At 42.0% G+C, this 26,380-nt stretch overlaps 1 protein-coding gene across 5 annotated transcripts in view; it reads left to right on the top strand.

Moving 5' to 3' along the window:
* Positions 1-3,547: 3,547 nt before the first annotated feature.
* The window catches only part of SF3B1 (splicing factor 3b subunit 1), a 43,193-nt gene continuing 20,360 nt past the window's right edge, over positions 3,548-26,380 (top strand). Inside the window, exons 1-6 of one of the 5 annotated variants that reach the window (XM_031008515.3) lie at positions 3,548-3,749; positions 14,752-14,918; positions 17,603-17,707; positions 18,193-18,307; positions 20,147-20,226; positions 21,825-21,995. In XM_031008515.3, coding sequence (XP_030864375.1) covers positions 3,722-3,749; positions 14,752-14,918; positions 17,603-17,707; positions 18,193-18,307; positions 20,147-20,226; positions 21,825-21,995 — 666 coding nt within the window. In that variant the 5' untranslated portion in view covers positions 3,548-3,721. Of the gene's footprint in view, positions 3,750-14,751; positions 14,919-17,602; positions 17,708-18,192; positions 18,308-18,363; positions 20,227-21,824; positions 21,996-26,380 lie in introns of those variants that run through there. The other 4 variants (XM_063695067.1, XM_031008517.3, XM_063695068.1 and 1 more) reach the window with 4 other exon arrangements.

Genomic DNA, 26,380 nt, shown 5'->3' with positions numbered 1-26,380 from the left:
GCTTAACTGTCAGCAGCAAGGTGGGCACAATTGTCACAATTAGCATAAGGTCAGAATGGTTGACCTGCAGAAATATATGATTCATACAACTGGGTATCCTTAGAGGCAAGATTGATTGGGCAGACTACAAGGGTACTGCTCAATCTGTGCAACCAAGAGAAATAAAACATGAATCATTAGGAGGCTGAAGGCACTTGTCCCAGTTAAAAAAAAAAAGTGATCTTCAGCTAGTTTCCAGACCTAAGGTAGTTTTCAGACCTAGAAATCTGAGTTCAGGTCATCTAACTGAAGCAGAAGCTAGGTCCCCAGGAAGGACTGTGTAACACCACAGTGTTTGTTTTGTTTTCCTTTTTTGTTGTTGTTAGTATTTGTTAATGATCCCTTAATACTTCTCCAAAGGGACCTATCATTTGCTCTGGTAACTATACACTGGGAAAAGTGGAATAACCAAATATTTTAAGACCTGTGGGACACAAGGTCCAAATCGACATTGTTATCCAAAGTGTCATAATATCCTATCAGAGTGGGTGTATGTAGGGGCCAGATCACACATGAAGTTCTGACCCAGGTTTGGCTCACGGTGGCAAGGACCCACCACATCTTATTTCCCAAGTTCTCGAAGTTGGTTAAGGGGCTCCTGCCTGTAATCCCAGCACTTTGAGAGGCCCAGATGGGAAGATCGCTTGAGGCTAGGTGTTCGAGATTAGCCTGGGCAATATAGCAAGACCCTGTCTCTACAAAAAATTTAAAAAGTAGGCAGGTGAGATGGCTCACGCCTGTAATCCCAGCATTTTGGGAGGTCGATGTGGGTGGGTCACTTGAGGCCAGGAGTTCAAGACCAGCTTGTCCAACATGGCAAAGCCCTGTCTCTACTGAAAATAAAAAATTAGCTGGGTGTAGTGGCACACATCTGTGGTCCCAGCTACTAGGCAGGCAGAGGCTACAGTGAGCTGAGATTATGCCACTGCACTCCAGCTTGGGTGAAAGAGTAAGACTCTGTCTCAAAAAAAAAAAAAATAAAAGGTAGCTGGGCATGGTGGTGTGCACCTGTAATCCTAGCTACTCAGGAGGCTGAGTTGGGAGGATCACCAGAGCCCAGGAGTTTGAGGCTGGAGTGAGCCACTGCACTACAGCTGGGGCAACAGAGCAAGACCCCATTTCTAAAAACAAAGCAAAACTAAACTAAACTAAAGTGGGCCTGTGGGATAAGAACTATCACATTGGGATTTATTAGGGAAACTGGCTCCTGCAATTTTGGAGACTAAGTCCCTTGACAGGCCATCTGCAAACTGGAGGCCCTGAGATGCTGGTAGCTCAGTCCAAGTCCCAAGGTTTAGAATCAGCGAAGACAATGATGTAACTCAGTCCAAGGACAAAGGCCTGAGAACCAGGAGGAAGGGGTGGGGATAGGGTGCTGCTGGTATAAATCCAGGATTCCAAAGGCTGAGCAGCTTGGGGTCGTTATCCAAAAACAACAATAGAGGAAGATTGGATGTAGCCAGCCTTCGCACATAAATTGACATTTTCACCTTTTCTCTGCTTCTGTTCTTCCTGGGGTCCCCAGCAGACTGGATGGTACCTGGCCACACGGAGGGCCGATCTTCCCCACCTAGCCCACTTGTACTCACACGCTAATCTCTGGAAACACCCATACAGACACACCACAAAATAGCTTTACCAGGTTTCTAGGTATTCCTTAATCCAGTCAAGTTGACACTTAAAATTAACCATCACATCTTTTTTTCTTTTTTTTTTTTGAGACGGAGTCTCACTCTGTTGCCCAGGCTGGAGTGCAGTGGCACGATCTCTGCTCACTGCAACCTCCGCCTCCTGGGTTCAAGCAATTCTCTTGCCTCAGCCTCCTGAGTAGCTGGGATTATAGGCACGTGCCACCATGCCCGGCTAATTTTTGTATTTTTAGTAGAGACGGGGTTTCACTGTGTTGGTCAGGCTAGTTTTGAACTCCTGACCTCGTGATCCGCCTGCCTCAGCCTCCCAAAGTGCTGGGATTACAGGCATGAGCCACCACGCCTGGCCAAAAATTTTAATTTATCAAATTTATTCCTTTACTGATGCTAATAAAAATCTGTGGTGGCTCACGCCTATAATCCCAGCACTTTAGGAGTCTGAGGCAGGAGGACTGCTTGAGGCCAAGAGTTTGAGACCAGCCTGGGGAATATAGTAAGATCTCATTCTACAAAAAATAAAAATTAGCTGGGTATGGTGGCCCATGTTGGTGGTACTAGCTACTCTGGAGACTGAGGCAGGAGAGTCTCTTGAACCTTAAGGTCGAAGTTAGGGTCAGCTGTGATCGCACCACTGCCCTCCAGCTTGGGCAACAAACCAAGACTCTGTGTCAAAAAAACAGAAAAAAAAATCGTTTGTGTCACCTGATCTGAAGAAGGGAGGGAGTCTGGTGAGAGGGAAAGAGGGAGCAAGGCTGCAGGTCAGGAGTCACCAGGGACAGGTTATCTAAGCTCTCAGTCCAGTGCCATTGTCCATATATCTCCCACCTACCGCTAGCCTCAGGAAAATGGCTCCTCACTTTACCCAAAGTAGATAGGGGGTCTTCCTGCAAGAGGAATACACCCATACCATTTCCCTCCCTTCAAACGACCATACTGACCCATGGTATGGTTAGTATTTGGGTTGCAGGTTTATCACATAACGAGGTACTCCTCTCTTTGTGATGGCTCTAACCTTGATAACTACCTGTTTTCCTCGGCTGCTTCCGGGACCCATCTTTCTGAGCCTTTCTTTCTTTTTCATCGTCGAAGTCCAAGACCAGTGTGACAGTACAAGGTTATATTATAATTGATGCCCAGGAAAACAGACTGCCGTATTCTGATCTATTAAAATTCCTGATTTAGGAATACCGTCTAGGATTTAAGAGAACATCTAATGAATGTTAATAATGACGATGAGTGGTTTTCTAAGAACCCATAAAGTAAAAGGCTTTAAAAGGGTGGCAAGATTGTCACTGTGCAACTCAGCAACGATTTGTGAGGCTCAACGAAATTCCTACCCAAATTATTTGCAATTATTAAACAGAAAGAATGAAAAATGACCTTGAATTACAGGGCGAAAGATGGGACTGTTAAGACTGTCTTCGTAACTAAGCACTGTAAAGACTGAGACAGCTGCAAGTGAAAGTTTTCCTCGAGCTCTTCCAGTGAATTTTGGGAAAAGGGATTGAATGTCTGAGGTCTCTTCCAGCTCTGAAACCGCAGTGTTTCGTACAGTGTTCATTTTTTTTTAATGGGAGGGGTCTCGGGGTCTTGCTCTGTCGCCCGGTCTGGAGGCTTGAGTACAGTGGCGCGACACGATTACGGCTCACGGCTGCCTCGAACTCCTGGGCTCAAGCGATGCTCCCGCCTCAGCCTCCAGAGTTGCTGGGACTCAGTGTCTGTTATTAACTCCCTTCGTAGAATCCACTTTCCTCCAGGGCAAAGTTACTCACTTAAGGACCTTACGGCTCAGCTCGGGGATTTCCTGGGTCACCACGCAGGCGACTTCAGGGCCCAACCGTGTCTCCTCCCCCACCCACAATGCACCTCGCGGTTCCCTCTAGGTGGCAGCTCTGTCACGTGTCACCCGACGGAGCGCGCTCCCGTTTGGCGCACGCGCAGAGTGCAGCCCCCAGCTATTTTTCTCCGTGGCGGCGGCGACGAGCGGAAGTTCTTGGGAGCGCCAGTTCCGTCTGTGTGTTCGAGTGGACAAAATGGCGAAGATCGCCAAGACTCACGAAGGTAAGCGGTCTTTCCCTGCTTACGTGTTTTCTTCGTTGCTAGCCTAATAAAAGCCTTTCTTCCTAGGATTCTGCCTTTTCCTATGGTTTCTTTCGTAGAAGCCGAGCCCGCGTTTCGGGGCCAAGGGTCGTCTCCTCCGCGCCAGCGGCGCAGGCCACTGCCCCGCGTAATGGCGTCCTCCTCTTACACCCCCGACAGGCGCTTTGTTCAGTGTTTGGGACCTGCTACTTCAGAGTAGCTTCTCTTCTCTGACCAGAGGGCCTCGTTTAAGCGGCCTCAGTAGGATTCGTGGGCAAGGGATCGGGGAAGCGGGCGTGGGGAGAAGGTCTCACTCGCCTCTCGACACTGTCGTCCCCATAGTTTGTGCAGAAGACGGTCAGAAAAGCACTGAAATACGGCAGCCGCTTTTCCGGCAGACTGAATCGAATTTGGTTAAACCGAGATTCCGTTACTCCTACCCTTGTGTGTCTTCAAGCGTCAGTTACTTGCTTATTTTTCTTGCACGAAACGATTTGGGGATAAAATCTGGTAGTTGTTTTCCCTCCCTTAGTCACTTTTAGTATAATATTGATCTTTTTCTTTGGAGACTGGTTATTGGAGGAGCAGATGGAAGAGGAAAACATAAATTACTTTCATTAATGGCCGAAGCTTTCAAGCTAGTTGATCGTTTTATGGAATACAGAGTGTGCAAATTAGGAAAACGTTGGGAATAGACTGGAGTTCATTAGGAAGTATCCAGAGATGACAGAAAATGGGATCACTTTTCAGAAAAGACGAGGCATGAGAAGTTGGAACTGCATTCTTTGATTTCTGACTTGGAATCCGAGATTTTCACTGAGAACGAGACTTCTAAGTCACTTTTGTTTCATATGTTCTTTCTGGGTATTTGGCTCGGTATTAGTCTGTGAGAGGTAAGAGACTGAGGCCATCCAAAATTTTACAGTGTGATAGGAGAAACAAATGTGTATGTTCTCATTCTCTCATGAGGCCAGATGCATGCTTAAGTAGAAGAAAAAGGAGCATGTTCTGGGAACCTGGGTAACGGAATGATTATGTTTAGGGTTGTTTCACTGAGGAGGTTACATGTTCCTGTTTTAAAAGGATCAGTCAGTTTTAAATCGGGAAGGACATCTGAGCCTGAGAACATCTTGTAACAAGGTATTGAATCGTGAAAGGTGTGTTTGAGTAGTAGTCCACTGTAGCAGGAACAGAGGGTGCAAGTAGAGAAGAAATAAATGAATCTGGAAAGGTTGGATTAGGACCAGAATGTGAATGGCTTTGAATAGTTAGGTCACCCAGAGGACCCGAAGTCCAGCTTTCTGCTATTTATCAAACATGCTAATGAATTGGCAATGACTTTAATATTAGTATACCATTTTAGGTATTTAGGATTTAAATGCTCTCAGTATTCCTAGGCCTTATTATTTTGTCTTTAGACTATCTCAAATATAACCTTTTGCAAATTAAGTAGAAAATATAAAGTTGTGCTGTTTTTGTTCATTCAGGATGTTATTCATTTGGGGATATTGATAGTATAGCTTTGATACTTATTTATTGGTAACTTCAGTATAAGATGCCCTCAGACAGGAAAATCAAAATTCTGATCAGTTTTCCTGAATTTTTTAGAAACCCAGCTAAAAGCTTTGGTCTGTTGCTATTCATTGGCCAAACTTGTTATTTTTGAGATTATTCTATCAATGTGAATTAAGTGATGCCATAAGAAAATAGCAGAACATTCAGTACTTGAGCACTGTCTGTGCCCATCCCTATGGGATATGTCAGGGGATGATAAATGTTTAGTAGAAATACACATAATACTGACATAGCTTGTTGCTTCCTTCCTAATGGAACTCTAGTTCTTCATGGTCCATCACTGTTTTCTCTTGTTAAGCCATTTTTGATAAACTGAAGCAGAATTAATGCTTTTTGGGGCAGTGCTGCTATAGCACTCAGTATAAATGTTATATTGCTTAGAATAGTCTGTTGTGTTAAGATTTTCTCTTCTCCTTAGCTCCAAGATTGAGATAAACTGATAACTATTTATTTATTTTGCTGTCATATTCCTTTCAAACATTTCTTTTTTTATTTTTTATTTTTTTTTTGAGATAGGGTCTTGTTCTGTTGCCCAGGCAGAAGTGCAGTGGTGCAATCTCGGCTCACAGCAACCTCCGCCTTTTAGGTTCAAGCGATTGTCCTGCTTCAGCCTCCCGAGTACTGGTATCGCAGGCATGTGCCACCACACCCAACTAATTTTTGTATTTTTAGAGACAGGGTTTCGCCATGTTGGCCAGGCTGGTCTCAAACTCCTGACCACAAGTGATCCTCCCACCTTGGCCTCCCAAAGTGCTGGGATTACTGGCATGAGCCACCATGCCTGAACCCTTTCAAACATTTCTATTAGGATCAGGCCTCACATCCTCTTTAACCAATCTGATTATATTTTACCCTGGCCAATGTGGCTTATGCTTTCCAGGATTGAAATATAAAAAGAACTGGAATTACTCAAATCAGATAAAATATTTTAGATCTTTCCACGTATTAAATTATGTCAGGTGTATGGTTATGAATATGCATAATCTTGCCATCCAGCAGTTCTTCAGATACTGCTGACTTTGGCATACAAACAGGGACACACATTATTCTCTGTTTTGTAAGGGGAAAATGGTTTAACCAAAAATCCTACATATCAGCTTGTTTTGCCACTAATCCTTTGAATTAGATTTTTTGGGACATCACAAAGCTGAAAAAGTTTTTTCCCTAATTCTTTGCTTGATAAATGGCTGGAATAGTTATAGTTTTGTTATTGTGTATCTTGCTGATATATATATTTTTTCCTGTGTTTATTTTTGAGACCGGGTCTTGCCCTGTTGCCCAGGTTGGAGTGCAGTGGCGTGATCATAGCTCACTTAACCTACAACTGCTGGGCTCAAGTGATCCTCCCATTTCAGCCTCCTGAGTAGCTACAACTACAGGCGTGTGCCACCATGCCTGGCTAATTTTTACAACTTTTTTGTAGAGATGGGGTCTCGCTATGTTACCCAGGCTGATCTCGAACTCCTGGGCTCAAGCAGTCCTGCCTTGGCCTCCCACCGTGCTAGGATTACAGGTGTGAGCCACGATGCCTGGCCTTGAAATTTTTTTTTAATAGAATTAATCATTGAGGAATCAATTTATCAGTATTGTTTGTAGTGTTCAGTAAAATGATTTATATTATAGTTAGTTGTCCTATTGGAGTTTTGTTTAATGAAAAAGCTGAGGGTTGGGATTCAGAATATACTTCCTGTTTTTCTGTGTTGTCTTTTATAAGCCTTTTATTTTGGAAATAGTTGTTCACCAGTTATATCTGGCTGAAGGAGAGTAGATATCACTTAGGGACCAGACTGAAAGGTGTAGGTGAAACATTAACATCTGAGGGCAGTATCTGTGTAACATGTAATGAGCAGTGATTAGAACACTGAAAATAATTCAGACGAAAAATGAAAAATAAAAAGCAAGGAGGAAGAAGTGCTACAAGTTGGGTTTAGCAGGATCTAAGGCTTAGAAAGAAGAAAAGGGCTGGGCATGGCGTCTCACACCTATAATCCCAGCACTTTGGGAGGCTGAGGTGGGCAGATCACCCAAGGTTAGGAGTTCCAGACCAGCCTGGCCAACATGGTGAAATCCCCTCTCTACTAAAAGTACAAAAAAATTAACTGGGCATGGTGGCGTGCGCCTGTGATCCCAGCTCCTCGGGAGGCTGTTGCAGGAGAATCGCTTGAACCCAGGAGGCGGAGGTTGCAGTGAGCTGAGATCACGCCATGCCACTGCACTCCAGCCTGAGCGACTGAGCGAAACTCTGTCTCAAAAAAAAAAAAAAAAAAGAAGAAGAAAAGGCACAGGAGGGGAAATCAGAGGGACAGAATTGGTGGGGAGCAGTTAAATAGTTTTATCAGATGTGACCTTCTGCTATCAGTGATATGAATTGTTTTTCTCAAGAGCTTGATATGTAGGTCTGAGTTTTAAAATACAGGAGGCCAGGGGTTGCTCACGCGTGTAATCCCAGCATTTTGGGAAGTCAAGACAGGAGGATTGCTTGAGACTGCAAACATACAGAAAAGTAGAGAGCGGCTGGCGCTGTACTCCAGCCTGGGCAACAGAGCAGGATTCTGTCTCAGAAAAACAAAACAACAGGCCGGGCACAGTGTGTGAAGACAGGTTTTAATAACACTAGGGTAGGCTGGGCATGGTGGCTTACGCCTGTAATCCCAGCACTTTGGGAGGCTGATGTGGATGGATCACCAGAGGTCAGGAGTTTGAGACCAGCTTGATCAACATGGTGAAACCCTATCTCTACTAAAAATACAAAAATTAGCTGGGTTTGGTGGTGCGTGCCTGTAATCCCACCTGCTTGGGAGGCTCAGGCAGGAGAATCTCTTGAACCAGGAGGTGGAGGTTGCAGTGAGCCGAGATCGTGCCACTGCACTTCAGCTTGGGCAGCAGAGTGAGACTTTGTCTCAAAACAAAATAACAAAAAAAACTACCGTGAGTAGTAAAATGAACCCCTCATATACTTATCACCTAGCTTCAACAGTTACAAGCTTAGGCCAGCTTTGTTTAATTTGTACACTGGTCCCTTCTACTCTTCCCATTATTTTGAAGCAGATCTTAGACATACCACTTTATCCATAAATATTTCAGTGTGTATTTCTATGTAAGGACTTAAAAAGATAATACCATGATTACACCTAAAATTAAAATAATAAAATATCTAGTCACTGTTCTGTTTTACCCATTCTTTTAAACTTTGTTTTTCAGTTTCAGTCAGGCTTCCAAGAAAACTGATAACATTTTGATTGGTTGGTTTCTCTTATATCTTTTTCATTTCACAGTACATTGTGATTTAATGATTTATCTCTTAAATCTTTTTCAGTTCATAGGTTCCTCCTGTCTCTTTCTTTTTCCTTGCACTTCATTTGTTGCAGAACCTTTGTCCTGTGGATTCGCACAGTCTGGAGGAATTGGGGAAAGTGTCTGTCTAAACTGGTTCCCTCCTTCCCATTACTGCTGCAATCAAGATGTTAGGGGGCCCACAAGCAATGGAAGCACCCAGAAAATTATTGGCTCTAAGTATGAGCATAGTTCTGAAATCATACTTCAGGTTTAGATTGTGCTAGTCATGGGAAGGAAATTTTTTTTTTTTTTTTTTTGAGACAGAGTCTTGCTCTGTTGTCCAGGCTGGAGTGCAGTCGCACAATCTCGGCTCACTGCAAGCTCCGCCTCCCGGGTTCAAGCGATACTTCTGCCTCAGCCTCCCGAGTAGCTGGGACTACAGACGCGCGCCATCACACCCAGCTAATTTTTGTATTTTTAGTAGAGATGGGGTTTCACCATATTGGCCAGACTGGTCTGGAACTCCTGACCTCAGGTGATCCATCCACATCGGCCTCCCAAAGTGCTGGGATTACAGGCGTGAGCCACCGTGCCGGCCTACCCTAGTGTTATTAAAACCTGTCTTGACACAAAAACCTCTAAACAAATGTTTACAGTAGCCTTACTTGTAATCACTGCAAACAGCTCGATGTACTTCAACTAGAGAATGGATAAACCCACTGTAGTACAGTGGAATACTACCCAGTAATAAAAAGGCAGAAACTATTGATGTGCACAACAGTGTGGAAATTGGAATATTTAAGGGTTTAAATGGGTTAAAGAGTGCCAGCTTTTGGCAGTTTTGTGTGGCCAATAGGAGGTCCTAGTCTCTTCTTGCTCAGTCACTAGCAGGCAGTATCCCTTTTTTCTTTGTCTTCACATCTGAATGTATTGAACTATGAGTCCAAACTGGGAAGGGATTAGGCTGGAACAGGATTTGTTCATGTTGGTCATAATTGAAGTTGGAAGAGATTGTTAGCGTAGACATTTCTTTGCCTCAAGTCTTCATTGTTTTTGACCTCTGGTTACTCATTTTGGTATGTTCTCTCATTTTTTATTTTCATAGTTGCCAACCCCCCCCCCCCCCCACTTTTTTTTTTGAGGTGGAGTTTCACTGTGTCGCCCAGGCTGGAGTGCAGTGGCGTGATCTTGGCTCACTGCAACCTCTGCCTCCCAGACTCAAGCGATTCTCTTGTTGCCCAGGCCAGAGTGCAGTGCTGTGATCTCAGCTCACTGCAACCTCCACCTCCCAGGTTCAAGCGATTCTCATGCCTCAGCCTTCCAAGTAGCTGGGATTACAGACGTGCCACCACCATGCCTGGCTGATTTTTGTATTTTTAGTGAAGACAGGGTTTCACCATGTTGGCCAGGCCGGCTTTGAACTCCTGATCTCAAGTGATTCAACTGTCTTGACTTCCCAAAGTGCTGGGATTACAGGCGTGAGCCACCGCGCTCAGCCAGTTGCCAAGCAGTTTTATGCATTGATCATTTGTTGTCAGAAATGATCTATTTGCACATTTTTAGTCAGTTTATATTTAAGAAATTATAGGAATACTTACACACCAGGCTGTAACTTAGTGTTGGCTTTGAAAATACGGAGTTAGAGACAACATTGTTATTCCCAGAGATAAAAAATTTGAAGTGGAATTTTACAAACCTTGGCTGGCATGGATAGGGGAGAGAAAAATTTGGAAAATTACTTTTAATTACTTCTACAGATTACCTATTTATTTATTTACTTACTTATTTAGAGGCAAGGCCTGGCTCTAACACCCAGGCTAGAGTGCAGTGGTGTGATCTCAGCTCACTGCAACCTCCGCCTCGTGGGCTCAAGCCATCCTCTGACCTCAGCCTCCTGAGTATCTGGGACTACAGGTGTGCACCTGTAGTGACTAATTTTTGTATTTTTGTCTAATTTTTGTAGAGACAGGGTTTCATCATATTGCTTAGGCTGGCCTTGAACTTGTGAACTCAAGTGATCTGCCTGCCTGGGCATCCCAAAGTGCCCAGCCTCATTACCTTTTTATTAATTAATTAATTTGAGACGGAGTCTTGCTCTGTCGCCTAGGTTGGAGTGCAGTGGTGCAATCTCGGCTCACTGCATCCTCTGCCTCTGGGGTTCAAGCAATTCTCTGACTCAGCCTCCTGAGTAGCTGGGATTCCAGGCACCCACCACCACACCTGGCTAATTTTTATATTTTTAGTAGAGATGGGGTTTCATCATCTTGGCCAGGCTGATCCTGAACTCCTGACCTCGTGATCCACCCACCTCGGCCTCCCAAAGTGCTGGGATTACAGGCGTGAGCCACCATGCCCGGCCCAGATTACCTTTTATGAAATATTTTAACATACAGAAGAGAATAGGACAAAATACAATGAACACTAACCCACTGCTCAGCTTTATCAGTTCTTCATTTTCTGCCGTATTTTTTCCCACCTTTTTATTTATTTTGAAAACGAAACCTCAGACACAAAGTTACCTTATTTATGAATGTCATGGTAATAATTTGTTTGCTCATAAATGTTTGGGTATGTTATATTTGGTATTTTAGCACATAGTTTATTAAGAAATTTCTGAGTTTTTAGTTCTCTGAATTGCATAATAAGCTGCTGAGTTTTATGGAATCTGACGGCTTAATTTTATGGATCACATGGTGTATGTGTAAATGTGCTGCAGTTTGCAGTGTGTTAACAAAGCCCATTAGCTTTTTGGACTTTATATCCATAGTTTCCAGCAGCCAGAAAACAATGCCTGATTTGCATATAAACATTTAATTGTACTGCCTATAAGAAGTTCAGTAATATACTCACCTTAGGATTAATTAACTACAAACAGCTGCCTAGCCCCAGGAGATTTTGGGCTGGGTAATTTTGTTACTAAATTTTAATAAGAACCTAGTCATGATTTACATAGATTTCATACCAACACTATTTCAGTATTTTATGAACCTTTGTAATTGGAAAACTCTGATGCTAATCAGCAGGTACATAAAATCAATAGGTAAAATTCAGTAGCTGAAATTAGTTCCAGAATAAGTGTTATCCAAATGAGAAACTAGTTGCTGAAACTTCAGGATGGAAAAGTTGTTTGGACGGAAAATAAGAGAGATGCCTGATAAGGGGGAAAAAGCAAGTTGCACAATATGTGTAGTGTGCAGTTTTTATAAAACAGCACCCCTTTCCTATTTTTTAGTTGTGTATGAGGTAGAGAAAAGTATAAAATGATGCTCTAAATTGGAAAATTTGGTAGGGGTGGGCTGGGGTTGGAAATGGGAGGGGTGAAGGGCCAAGTAAAATAGTTTCCTAGGGTGTTTGTTAATGATGCAGAATCCTGGGCTTCACAGCCTGAGTTGGAGTTTCAGAGTTAGTGTATCCAAGACCTAGGATTCTACCTTTGTAACAGGTGCACCAGGTCATTTCTTTGTAGGTGGTCCTTATACTAGACTAATGCTGTAGAGGAGATTGCAGACTATTTGTCCTGATTCATCCATTTGTTTCTTACCTAAATCCTCATGGAAGTAGCATTTGTGGTCCTTTTACAAAAACCTATTTAGGTAAAAGTGATAAATGCACCTGTGGTTTAAAAAAAAAGCCTGAAGCTGGGCGTGGTGGTGGGCATCTATAATCCCAACTATTTGGGAGGCTGAGGCAGGAGAATGGCTTGAACCTGGGAGGCGGAGGTTGCAGTGAGCCGAGATCCAGCCACTGCACTCCAGCCTGGGCAACAAGAGCTGGCAACTCCGCCTCAAAAAAAGAAAAGAAAAGAAGATGCCCGAAGGGGGTGGGAGTGGGGCAAATGTAGATTACATTTTTCAAAATATGAAACTACAAACAGAAACAAAAGTAGAGATCATAGTAAAAAGAACCACCCTGCTCATGTGAGGATATTTCTGGCTGCCTGGGCTGCTATAATGGTTTGGGGACAAAGTAACATCTGTGCATGTAGTGGTGCTGTGTAACAGAACACACTGTAATAATTTTGAGATCCGATCACAACTGGGGCTGCTAAATTCAGCATTAAAACTATTCTATCATTTTGAGTTTCTTTCTTTCTGTTTCTTTGTTTCTGAGACAGTCTCTCTGTCATCCAGGCTGGAGTGCAGTGGCAGCAATCGTGGCTCACTGCAGCCTTGACCTCCTGGGCTCAAACAGTCCTCCCACCTCAGCCCCCTAAGTGGCAGGGGACTATAGGTTTGCCACCATACCTGGCTAATTTTAGTATTTTTTGTAGAGATAGGGTTTTGCTATGTCGCCCAGGCTGGTTTTGAACTCCTGGGCTCAAGTGATCCGCCCACCTCAGCCTTCCAAAGTGTTTGGATGACATGCGTGAGCTACCACGTCTGCCTCCAGTTTGTGAGACCTGCTCCTGTTCCTTTCTTATGTGGAAATGTGACCCAGCCGTGCCTTAGACTAGATAAGGACATTTTGTTATCCTGCACATCTATCTTGAGGAACTATAGAGGGCTTTCTCCCTTAGCTGGGGGGGTGGGAGGTTTTGCAAATACAGGATGCTATTTGAATCTTTAGCTTTTGATTCATGCAGCTAGCAATTGAGCTTTTTTATTTTTTATTTTTATTTATTTATTTATCTATTTATTTTTTGAGACGGAGTTTCGCTCTTGTCGCCCAGGCTGGAGTGCAATGGCGTGATCTCGGCTTACTGCAACCTCCACCTTCCGGGTTCATGCGATTCTCCTGCCTCAGCCTCCCGAGTAGCTGGGATTACAGGCGCCTGCCACCATGCCCGGCTAATTTTTGTCTTTTTAGTAGAGACGGGGTTTTACCACATTGGCCAGGCTGGTCTTGAACTCCTGACCTCAGGTGATCTGCCCACCTCGGCCTCCCGAAGTGCTGGGATTGCAGGTGTGAGCCACTGCGCCCGGCCTAATTTTTATTTATTTATTTATTTATTTGAGATGAGTTTTGCTCTTTGCCCAGGCTAAAGTGCAGTGGCACGTGATCTCAGCTCACTGCAGCCTTGGCCTCCCGGGTTCAAGCAGTTCTGCCTCAGCCTCCTGAGTAGCTGGGACTACAGGCGTGCGCCATTACACCCGGCTAACTTTGTATTTTTACTGGAGAGGAGGTTTCACCATCTTGGCTAGGCTGGTCTCAAATGCCTGACTTCAGGTGATCCGCCCGCCTTGGCCTCCCAAAGTGCTGGGATTATAGGCGTGGACCACCGCGCCCGGCCAGCAAGTAAGCTTTTTAAAAGTGCCTGGTGTCAGAGGGCTTAATTCAGCATGGGCTGGCAAGAATTTAAACAGCTATTTGTCAGGCCATAGAAATCTTTTGCAATTGAAACTATTTCTTTATACATCTATGTATTATTTAGATTATTAAAACAAAACATTACTTTGCAAAATTAACCTGGTGTCAGGAAAGACTACAAAATGGAAGACTAGTCTGTATTTAAAGAAGAGCAAAGAGAGTGACAACTAAATGCAGTGTATGGTGCTTGATTGGATCATGGGTTAAAAAAGAATATCTATAAAAGCTGTTACTAGGGCAACTGGGGAAATTTTAAGCTAGGTTATATGTTTGTTAGATGATATTTTGTCATTTTTTTTTTTTTTTTGAGAGATAGAGTCTTGCTCTGTCACCCAGGTTGGAGTGCAATGGTGTGATCTGCAACCTCCGCCTCCTGGGTTAAAGTGATTCGCCTGCTTCAACTTCCCAAATACCTGGGACTACAGGTGCATGCCCCCACGCCCAGCTACTTTTTGTATTTTTTAGTAGAGACGGGGTTTCGCTATATGTTGTCCAGGCTGGTCTCGAACTCCTGACCTCAAGTGATCACCCACCTCCTCCTCCCAAAGTGTTGGGATTATAGGCGTGAGCCACAGCGCCCAGATCCGCCCACCTCATCCTCCCAAAGTGTTGGGATTGTAGGCGTGAGCCACGCGCCCAGCCTATCATGGTTTAATTTCTAGAGCGTGCTTACGCTGTTGTGATTACTAGTCTCTTATATGGTGCAATTATTGTACATTTTCTGTATTTAAGAGAGTATTTTGATAATTACCTAGTAAAGAAATGCATTGTGTTGGGAGTTCTTTTGGAAAGTGAAATTAAGAAAGTCTGTATTATCTTTTTATAGATATTGAAGCACAGATTCGAGAAATTCAAGGCAAGAAGGCAGCTCTTGATGAAGCTCAAGGAGTGGGCCTCGATTCTACAGGTTATTATGACCAGGAAATTTATGGTGGAAGTGACAGCAGATTTGCTGGATACGTGACATCAATTGCTGCAACTGAACTTGAAGATGTAAGCTACAAATTATGTACAAGAAGCAGTTATTTTTTTGAGAGAGCAAGAAATATGAATAACTTTTGTTTCAGCCGTCTGGTTTAATCTGGAGAAACATTTTTGGGATCTTTTAGAGGATAAAACTACTGGAGGTATCCTCTCTAAGGTTCAGAAACTTCACTGGAAATGCTTTGTTCTGAGAATTTATGGTAAAGACTAGTTTGTTTATCCAGTGAAGCACCTGCCAGCCATTACCTTTATAAAGTTAAGAGTAAAGTAAATCCCTTCCATTACTTATCAGCTCTATCTAGAGTAGCCTGTGTGAGAAGTGACTTAATTGTAAATAGCCATCTGTCCTTGTGATTTGATTACTGACTTGTACTTGATACTGTTTTTCTCCTCTTGGTATCTTAATGTGAATGGATTTTCTTTTCTTACCTTTTTTTTTTTTTTTTTTTTTTTTTTTTGAGACAGTCTCACCTGTCATCCAGGCTTGAGTGCAGTGGACTGCAACCTCCGCCTCCCGGGTTCAAGTGATTCTCCTGCCTCAGCCTCCCAAATAGCTGGGATTACAGGCGCCTGCTACCATTCCTGGCTAATTTTTGTATTTTTAGTAGAGATGGGGTTTTGCCACGTTGGCCAGGCTGGTCTTGAACTCATGCCTTCAGGTGATCCACCTGCCTTGGCCTCCCAAAGTGCTGCGATTACAGGCTTGAGCCACTGCGCCCGGCCTGGAATTTTTCTTAGTACTGATATTGATGAGCTTTTCATGTCTGTTTGAATTCCTATGGAGGAGGACTGCCTTTCATTTTGAAATCTGTTCCCTCAAAGCATTTTTTATGTATTCCAGGTAGCTTATATTTTATCAGACCATTCCAAACTCCAAATTTGGTGATTCAGTTACAGATAAACTTTATTTTATGTATATAGATTATCAAACTGTTTTTTTTTTTTTCGTCTCACTCTGTTGCCCAGGCTGGAATGCAGTGGTGCAGTCTTGGCTTACTGCATGCTCCGCCTCCAGGGTTCATAGCATTCTCCTGCCTCAGCCTCCCGAGTAGCTGGGACTACAGATGCCTGCCACCATGTCTGGCTAATTTTTTGTATTTTTAGTAGAGACGGGGTTTCACCGTGTTAGCCAGGATGGTCTCGATCTCCTGAGCTCATGATCCACCTGCCTCAGCCTCCCAGAGTGCTGGGATTACAGGCGTGAGCCACCGCGCCTGGTTATTTTTTATTTTTTTTTAATTTTTGGATAGGTGATGTATATTTCTTTTTTTTTATTATTATACTTTAAATTCTAGGGTCCATGTGCACAACGTGCAGGTTACGTATGTATACATGTGCCATATTGGTGTGCTGCACCCATTAAGTTGTCATTTACGTTAGGTATATCTCCCAATGCTATCCCTCCCCCCTCCCCCACCCCATGACAAGCCCCGGTGTGTGATGTTCCCCATCCTGTGTCTAGGTGTTCTTATTGTTCAATTCCCACCTAGGAGTGAGAACATGCGGTGCCAAACTGGTTATTTTTAAGAAATTCAAGTCACATTTTATAGTTGGCTCTCTTCCTCTTTTTTTTTCTTGAGAGAAATTTAAAAATCCCAAAAGGTGAAATTTCTAGAAGCCAGTCATGGACTAGTTAGCACTTTATTTGGGGGTTTCATACCCTAATTGTAAAAGAAAGTGATAGCTATATGTTTCAGAAGCTGAGGGGGAAATTGTCACTTTATCTTTAAATAAAATAAGTGAGGTGTTAAGATCTGGAGAATTACCCCGTGTTGCACTTTTTATTTTTTATTTATTTTTATTACAATAGAGATGAGATCTCACTATGTATGTGGTTTTGTTTTTTGGAGACAAAGTCTTGCTCTGTTGCCCAGACCGAAGGCAGTGGCCAGATCATGCCTCACTGTAGCCTTCGCCTCCCAAGTTCAAGCAATTTTCCCACCTCAGCCTCCTGAGTAGCTGGGACTACATATGCACACCACCATGCCTGGCTAATTTTTGTATTTTTTTTGGTAGAGACAGAGTTTCACCATGTTGCCCAGGCTGGTCTTGAACTCCTAGGCTCAATTAGTCCCTTGCCTCGGCCTCCCAAAGTGTTGGGATTATAGATGTGAGCCACCTTGCCCAGCTGGGTCTCTGTTGCCTAGGCTAGTCTCAAAACTCCTACACTCAAGCCACTCTCCCACCTTGGCCTCCCAAACAGTTGTACTTTTTATACTAGAAAAGTAACAGTATAACATTGTTCTGTTTGAACATACTACTAGGGGCAAATACATTTAACATTAAATATTTGTTTCTATGGTTGTTAAATTGTGTTAAAAAACATGAGTTAAAAAAAGAAAGTAGAAAGTTCTAAAATAAGCTGTAGTTATCAAATTGAAAAAACATTTTGTCTTCTGTGAAAAAATTAAATGCACAGGTTTTTCTAGTCCATACCTACTTTATCTTAATTGACGTCTATAGAAAATATTCCTTGCTTAATCATTTTAAAAGTAAAGATAACTTTACTGAATTGAATTTAATAGGTTTTTGAAGTGAAAGAAGACCAATTGTGTTTCTAAGTTTTATGAAGGTGGGCTTAGACATCACACTGTCAATAGATCTTTTGATTTCATTTTGAATCTTTGCATATTCTTTCTAATTTTTAAGTTCTAACATTTTGTTTATGGCTTTTTGGGGGGTTTTCATTGCAGGATGACGATGACTATTCATCATCTACGAGTTTGCTTGGTCAGAAGAAGCCAGGATATCATGCCCCTGTGGCATTGCTTAATGATATACCACAGTCAACAGAACAGGTGATCTTTCATTTTAAAAGCATAGTTTATTCAGCTAAAGAAAAGTGAATGTCTGAGTTCCCATAGAAACCCATAAATTTTAGGATGCTTTAAGGATAATTATAAATAATAACTTATTTTGTAAAGGTATAATCTTTTTCTTTTTGACACAAGGTCTTGCTGTCTTGCTCAGGCTGATCCCAAACTCCTGGGCTCAAGCATTCCTCCTGTCTCAACCTCCCAAGTAGTTGAGATTATACACACAGGCTGTCATGCCTGGCTGTAATCATTTAATGAAGCATTGAACTATGGAAATGTGGATATGTATATTACCTTGTTTCCATGTGCCTTATTTTTTTATATTAACATTTATCTGTGAAACGGTACAGAATATTAGTAGGCATGTATTAAACATTTGTGCTTTATGGTGTTCTGATTTTTGTTTATGATACTCTGTTTTGTTATTTTAATAAAGTGGATATTAAGTGAGACATACCTCTTTTCAGTATGATCCATTTGCTGAGCACAGACCTCCAAAGATTGCAGACCGGGAAGATGAATACAAAAAGCATAGGCGGACCATGATAATTTCCCCAGAGCGTCTTGATCCTTTTGCAGATGGTAATTCTTTCCCACTTTTCTATAAGTATTCAGAAATTTATTTGTATTAAGTTGTCTTTAGCCCTTTGATTTTTTTTGGCATGCTTCTGAATTTGCTTTTCTTTTTAAAAATCCCCCTTACTATAGATTTGTATAGATGTGGTTGAAGTCACAGATGCCATATTCTTCATCTTTATAATGCAAGTTTTCTTTCCAGGTAGAAGGACAAGAAAAAAATGAGCCAATGCCATAGAAACGCAAAGGGTTAAAGGTTTTACTTTTACTTTTGTTTTGGGTACGCTTTCTATACTTGGAACAAATGTATTTTTCTGCTCAAAATACTTTCAAATTATTGAAAGTTTTCATTCCAAATCCTAGATTTTTAGGATTGTTACCCTTGAGAAACTGTTTCTCACACTAGAGCTCCCCCCATAGTGCTCTAAATATAGCTTAGTAAAGGCACCTACTTTGCTCTAAGCATACTTAAAGTTAAAACAAAAGTATGTATACGAAGAGTTTGATATTTTTAATAGTTGGAGTCTGTTTTGCTAATTTTAGTGTGCAAGTCAGCACAAGGGGCATAGTGAGCCTGATGGAAGCTTTCCTCAGGTGAGTGAGTTTCACCATCAAAATTAGGTGCCTGTTTCTTAAAATTAGATTCTGCTGCAGGTTTACATACTAGACTTTTCAGCCTGCATGAATTAGTAGGGATATTCTTTTTTTACTTGCATAATTGTAATTGATTTAAACATGTATGCCAGAATTCACAGGCCCATACTAACTGTCCTTAATTTCTTTCCTACAGCAGTACTGCTATATGCCAGTCCTGTCTGCATTCTTAAGGGTGCAGTTCAACACATCCTCTCTAGATTATGGTGAAAAAGTATTCCAAAGGAAGTCTTATCAGAGTTAGTGTCAGAAAGAATGACACTACCAATTGGGCATGATCTTCAGCATAGGAAATGTCTTAGAATTTTATTATTTTTTCCTAAATTGTGATGCTATACTACTTGTATAGCTAGTTACCACATTTCTAAAGCATAGTGTGCCTCTGTGAATCTTGTTATATACTGTTTGGGCTTCTGTAAGATATTTTGAAGTTTGAAAAGCAAATACTGAAACTTTAACCAAGAGACTGACACATCTCTTTGTACACCACGTTGCTTCTGTGTGCATCATAATAACTGGTAGAAGTAATATATTTAAAGTAATATGTTTCCAGTTTTAATTTATGCTTTCTAAGAAATAAAAATATGTTTTCTGGGTCAACAAAACTTAAAGCATGAAGCCCTTTTTAGTAACGTGACATCAGAATAAGATTATAGGTATATTTTTAAAATCAGATTTTCTAAACTGCAATTGTTTTAGAACACTGTATGAAGAACTTATCTAGTCATAGTTATTTGTAGTCAGGATTTTAACAGCTTGCAACAGGTAATGTTTTGAATATAAATATCTTTCCAAAGTGTTACTAATGGTAAAGAGATAATTTTCTAGGCTTCTATTCTGCTGCTTGAAGTCAGAACTGCTGATGGAGACAAAGGCACGAAAGTGTACGTATTCCGGATTAGCAACCCAGGAACCCATCACTTCTGAAGACTCTAAACTGTGCTGTCATTTTGTTTTTATATGCATTAAAATATTTGTTTTAAACTGCTGTAGATGTTTGTGTTCAAACAGGTTAAATTGATCAGCAAACTCAATAAAAAGTAAGATGTATAATTATTAAAGTTTTCCATCAAAAAATAATTTAAATGATTATGGAATAACATAATATTTAGAGCAGGGCAGATAAATCAGTTGAACCTGATTATTTTTTATTTATTGTACTCTTTTTCCTGTTGCTGTTCTTTTCTGCAGGAGGGAAGACCCCTGATCCTAAAATGAATGCTAGGACTTACATGGATGTAATGCGAGAACAACACTTGACTAAAGAAGAAGTATGTAAACCTGTCTCCTGTTTTAATGGTTGTGAAAGAATATAAATACAGTTGTGATTGAGAGACTGTTAGGTTTCTTTTTTTGCTATTTGCTGCACAAATATTTTAATAGTATTAATAAAAATTAACTGAGAAAGAATCTTACCCCCAAATTATACCACCTTCCAAGTAAAACTTTTCATTTCTATATCCTTTTCTAGTCCTGGGCCCCTTGGCTGTATATGTTTGTATGTATGTGTCTCACAAGGGATTTTTTTTTTTTTTTTTTTTTTTTGGACACAGAGTCTCACTCTGTCATCCAGGCTAGAGTGCAGTGGCGTGATCTCGTCTCACTGCAATCTCTGCTTCCTAGGTTCAAGTTATCCTCCCACTTCAGCCTCCCGAGTAGCTGGGAACACAAGCGTGTGTCACCATGCCTAGCTAATTTTTATATTTTTAGTAGAGATGGGGTTTCACCATGTTGGCCAGGCTGGTCTCAAACTCCTGACCTCAGGTGATCTGCCTGCCTCGGCCTGCCAAAGTGCTGGGATTACAGGTGTGAGCCACTGTGCCTGGCCATTACAGGGGTGGTTTCTGTGTGGAGAAGGTTGATGGTGTGTATCTGAACTCAGTATGTTAGGGAAAAGTCAGAGTTCAGTGTGAGATTCTGTAAGTTTCGGTTTGGATGTAAGTGGAGAATTTTGAATAATTCCTTTTGGCCTACAGAGATTATGCCATTTTGTCTAATAACTGCCTACTTTTTGTTTGTTTGTTTTGAGTGGAGTCTTCCTTTGTTACCCAGGCTGAAGTGCAGTGGTGCGATTTCAGCTTACCGCACCCTCTGCCTCCTGGGTCCAAGCGATTCTCCTGCCACAGCCTCCCGAGTTTCTGGGATTGCAGGTGTGCGCCTCCATGCCTGGCTAATTTTCATATTTCTTTCTTTTTTTTTTTTTAGTAGAGGTGGGGTTTCGTTATGTTGGCCAGGCTGGTCTCGAACTCCTGACCTCAGGTGATCTACCCACCTTAACCTGTCAAAGTGCTGGGATTACAGGTGTGAGCCACCGTACCCAGCCTCCTCCATTACTATTATGAATATATAATAGATTTTATATGTTGAATGAGTTAAATGGGATGGTAAAACCCCATTTTAACAGTACAGAGTGAATTAAATGTGCATCCATTATCACTATGCATATTTACATAATTTGTCAGTATAAATAAAACAATTTTATTATTTTTATCTTTTACCATTTTTCTATCTTGTTCCATAGTCTTAATTGCTATTTATATGAGTTTTGAAGAAAACCCTATTTTTCATTGGAAGCATTATGGTTCTCCATTGTTGACTGAAGATTTTACTTCACCTCCAGTATATAAACTACAGTGTGCTATGTTACAAATTCTGAACTTGCTTATCTTTTGTTTAGAAAGGCATTATGTAAAACGACATAAAGACGCACAGACTATGGAACCAGCTAGCGTAGAAAGGAGATCACCAGTACCATAGAAAGGAGAATGAGCAAAGTATAAAATAGGATGTTAAGTGGAAATGATTGCGCTAATGGTAGAAAAATACATTGAAAGCATTTTAAAGATAAATACTCACTGTTTTTTTTCAGCGAGAAATTAGGCAACAGCTAGCAGAAAAAGCTAAAGCTGGAGAACTAAAAGTCGTCAATGGAGCAGCAGCGTCCCAGCCTCCATCAAAACGAAAACGGCGTTGGGATCAAACAGCTGATCAGACTCCTGGTGCCACTCCCAAAAAACTATCAAGTTGGGATCAGGCAGAGGTAATTTCTTTGTGTTTTTTGTTATTACTGTTAAAATTTTTTTTCTGTTATGGACTGTATTAGTCTGCTTGGGTTGCCATAGCAAGATACCACAGACTGGGTGCCTTAAACAACAGACATTGATTTTTTTCGCAGTTCTGGAGGCTTGAAATCCAAGATCAGAGTGCCAACAGGGTTGGTGTTTGTTGAGGGCTTTCTTGCTGTGTCCTCACATGGCTTTTCTCTGTGCCAGCAAGCTCTGTTGTCCATGCTCTTCCTATGAGGACATCAGTCTTATTAGATTAGGGCCCCACCCTCATGACCCCATTTGACCTTAATTTACCTCCCTAAAGGCCCAGTCTCCAAATACAGTCACACTGGGGGTTAGGACTTCAACATACAAATTTTGAGGGGCATGCAATTTAGTCCATATTATGGAATAAGGAAAGTTCTTTTTAGAATATTAAATACAGACCTTTAGGTATGTTACATTGTGGAGGTTGAGTATGATATAGTGGTCTTCCTTATCTTCTAGATAGATAACTTAAGCCCCTCACTACTGGCAGCAAATAGTCAATGCTACTCCTTTCTCTTGGCCAGTCTACTCTCCTACCTTTTTTTTTTTTAAACATTTGTTTTGGAGGCTGAATGCATTGGCTCATGCCTATAATCGCAGCACTTTGGGGGTCCAGGTGGGAGGATTGGTTGAGCTCAAGGAGTTTGAGACCAGCTTGGGCAACAGAGGGAGACCCTGTCTTTACAAAAAAAAAAAAAAAAATTAGCTGGGCATAGTGGTGCATGCCTGTAGTCCCAGCTACTGGGGTATGGGGGGTGGTGAGGGCTGAGGTGGGAGGATCCCTTGATCCCCGGAGGTAGAGGTTGCAGTGAGCTATGATCGTGCCACTGCATTCCAGCCTGGTGACAGAGTAAGACCCTGTCTCAAAAAAACAAAACTATGGCATCTGTAAAATCTTTCTTAGAAATGTATTTCCTAGTTCTGTAGAAATGGTTGTATTAGATGTTTTCTATCATTTAATAATATACTTGCAGACTAAAAGATATAAGTGCTGCATAAAAGTAGCTAATTATGTTAAACTGTCATATGTACCTTTATTATGTTTGTCATTATCCTGAATAGAAAGGTCTTTAAAATTGATTTTTTAGAAAGCACTTGAAAATATTTAATCATTGCTAGAAAAATAAAGCGGCTGGGTGCGGTGGCTCACGCCTGTAGTCCCAGCATTTTGGGAGGCCAAGGCAGGCGGATCTTGAGGTCAGGAGTTCAAGACCAGCCTGGCCAACGTAGTGAAACCCCGTCTCTACTAAAAATACAAAAAAAATTAGCTGGGCATGGTGGCGTGTGCCTGTAGTCCCAGCTACTTGGGAGGCTGAGAAAGGAGAATCACTTGAACCTGGGAGGTGGAGGTTGTAGTGAGCTGAGATTACGCCAATGTGTTCCAGCTTGGGCAACAGAGTGAGACTTTGTCTCAAAATAAATAAATAAATAATTAAAGCTACTCTTTTGCTTATGCACCATTTCCCTTCCCCTCTTGGAGACTCTCATCATGTACCATTAATTTTTTTCTCCATACTAGATTATCAGCAGCAGCAAACATGTTTTATCATGCTTTGTCTTAATAACAGCAACAAAAAACCTGCAGAAAACATCTCTTAACCCTCATTCACATCCTCATTCAGCTACAATCCTGTTTCTATATCTTTTTAGAACAAAGTGCTTTGTTCTTTGTTTTTTTCTTGAGGTAGGGTCTCATTCTGTTGCCAAGGTTGGAGTGCAGGGGCGCAGTAATAGCTCACTGCAGCCTCCACCTCCTGGGCTCAAACGATCCTCCCACCTCAACCCCCCAAGTAGATGGGACTATAGACACGTACCACCATGCCTGGCTAGTTTTTTATTTTTTGTAGAAACGGGTCTCACCATGTTGTCCAGGCTGGTCTCAAACTCCTGGGCTTAAGCAGTCCATCTGCCTCAGCCTTGCAAAGTGCTGGGATTACAGGCATGAGCCACAGATGCCTTGAATGAGTTGTTTGTACTTGCTTTCTCTGCTCACATAGTTGTAGTCTTACGTAATTTCTAGTCTTTTTACGTAGTTCTAGTCTACTCCACCTAAAATCTCTTGTCAAGGTCACTTGGCCCCTAATTGATAAATTTAAAAAGTGTATTTTCATTTCTCATATGACTTAGCATATCAAGAATATTTGACATTTCTTCATACCCTTTTCTCTCTCAGTCTCTGGGTTTTAGTCTTTCTTGCTTCCCCTCAAAATCTCAGTGGCTACTACTCCTTAGTCTTGTTTGCTGGATCCTCATTCTTCTTACCTCTGAACTTTGGGGTGTTATAGTAGTGCTGAGTCTTTTGGATTCTTTTCCATCTGTGCTCAATCCCTAGGATCTCATTCTTGTCTTTATATACCGTTTGTATAAGATAGCTGCCAAACTTACAAATCTGTCCTCTGCTTCTGTTCCGCAGACTTGCGTATTTGTTCAGCTTGACGTATTTATTTGGCTGTTCAATGGGCATTTCAAAATCAGTATTTCTAAAAGAAAATTATTGATTTTCTTCGCATACATGTCTTCTCAATCCTGCTCCCCTGGTCTTTCCTGTGTCTGTTTGGTTCAAGCAAAACATTTAGGGCCGGGCAGAGTGGCTCAGGCCTGTAATCCCAGCACTTTGGGAGGCCAAGGTGGGTGGATCATTTGAGGTCAGGAGTTCAAGACCAGCTTGGCCAACATGGTGAAAACCCCGACTCTAGTTAAAATACAAAAATTAGCCCGGCATGTTGGCGGGCACCTGTAATCCCAGCTACTTGGGAGGCTGAGGCAGGAGAATCACTTGAACCCGGGAGGTGGAGGTTGCAGTGAGAGGAGATCGTGCCACTGCACTTCAGTCTTGCGACACAGCGAGACTCTGTCTCAAAAACAAAAACAAGAACAACAATAACAAAAAAACATTCAGGGAGTCATCCTATACTCCTTATTCTCTTACCCCATATCCTACCCATATACATTTTCTTGGCATCACCTTTAAATATATTAAGGAGCTAGCCACTTTTCATGATCTCTGCCTCTACCATCCTAGTCTAAATCACTATTAGCTCTAGCCTAGACTGCTATAGATTTAATTTATAAACCAAGAAAAAACCTATCAGATCATGCAGTATTTCCCCAAACCCAGAATTGGGATATATAAAACCTAATACATAATTTCTAAACAATTTAGTTTAAGGTGAGGACTTCTCATTTGTTTGGTTATATGTAGGAGGGATTTGGTTCTGCTCAATATAAGTAACTACTAGCTTTATTTTTAATTTTAATTTTAATTTTTGAGACAGAGTCTTGCTCTGTCACCCATGGGTAGCCGGAGTGCATTGGTGCAATCTCAGCTCATTGCAATCTCCGCCTCCCAGACTCAAGTGACTCTTGTGCCTCAGCCTCCCAAGTAGCTGGGATTACAGGCATGTGCCATCACACCCAGCTAATTTTTGTATTTTTAGTAGAGACAGGGTTTCTCCATGTTGGCCAGGCTGGTCTTGAACCCCTGGCCTCAAGTGATCCCCCCACCTTGGCCTCCCAAAGTGGTGGGATTACAGTTATGAGCCACCATGTCCAGCCAAGTAACTAGTAACTTTAAATTCTATGGATGACATTCAGTACTAAGTTTGAGAAAGAGAAAGAAGTTTGTCCTCCTGGTAATTGTTTAACTGTATGCACTTAACTAGACACAAGAGCTGATATCTTTTTTTTTCTTTGAGACAGTCTTGCTCTGTCACCCAGACTAGAGTGATGATTTTGGTCCCCTGCAACCTCCACCTCCCAGGTTCAAGTGATTCTCCTGCCTCACCCTCCCAAGTAGCTGGGATTACAGGTGCCTGCAATCACGCCTGGCTAATTTTTAGTAGAGACAGGGTTTCACAGTGTTGGCCAGGCTGGTCTCAAACTCCTGACCTCAGGTGACCCACCTGCCTCGGCCTCCCAAGGTGCTGGGATTACACGTGTGAGCCACTGCGCCTGGCATGAGAGCTGATATGCTGATATCTTTCTTGTAAAAACTACAGAGACTCGGCCAGGCGCGGTGGCTCACGCCTGTAATCCCAGCACTTTGGGAGGCCATGCGGGCAGATCACCTGAGGTCAAGAGGTTGAGACCATCCTGGCCAACATGGTGAAACCCCGTCTCTACTAAAAATACAAAAAATTAGCCAGGTGTGGTGGCAGGCACCTGTAATCCCAGCTACTCAGGAGGCTGAGGCAGGAGAATCGCTTGAACCCGGGAGACAGAGGTTGCAGGGAGCCGAGACTGCGCCATTGCACTCTGGCCTGGGTGACAGAGTGAGACTCTGTCTCAAAAAAAAAAAAAAATAAATAAATAAATAAATCAGAGACTCAGA

This window comes from Gorilla gorilla, chromosome 11, assembly GCF_029281585.2.
Source record: "Gorilla gorilla gorilla isolate KB3781 chromosome 11, NHGRI_mGorGor1-v2.1_pri, whole genome shotgun sequence".
NCBI lineage: Eukaryota > Metazoa > Chordata > Mammalia > Primates > Hominidae > Gorilla > Gorilla gorilla.
This window is presented reverse-complemented; position numbering and strand designations above follow the sequence as displayed.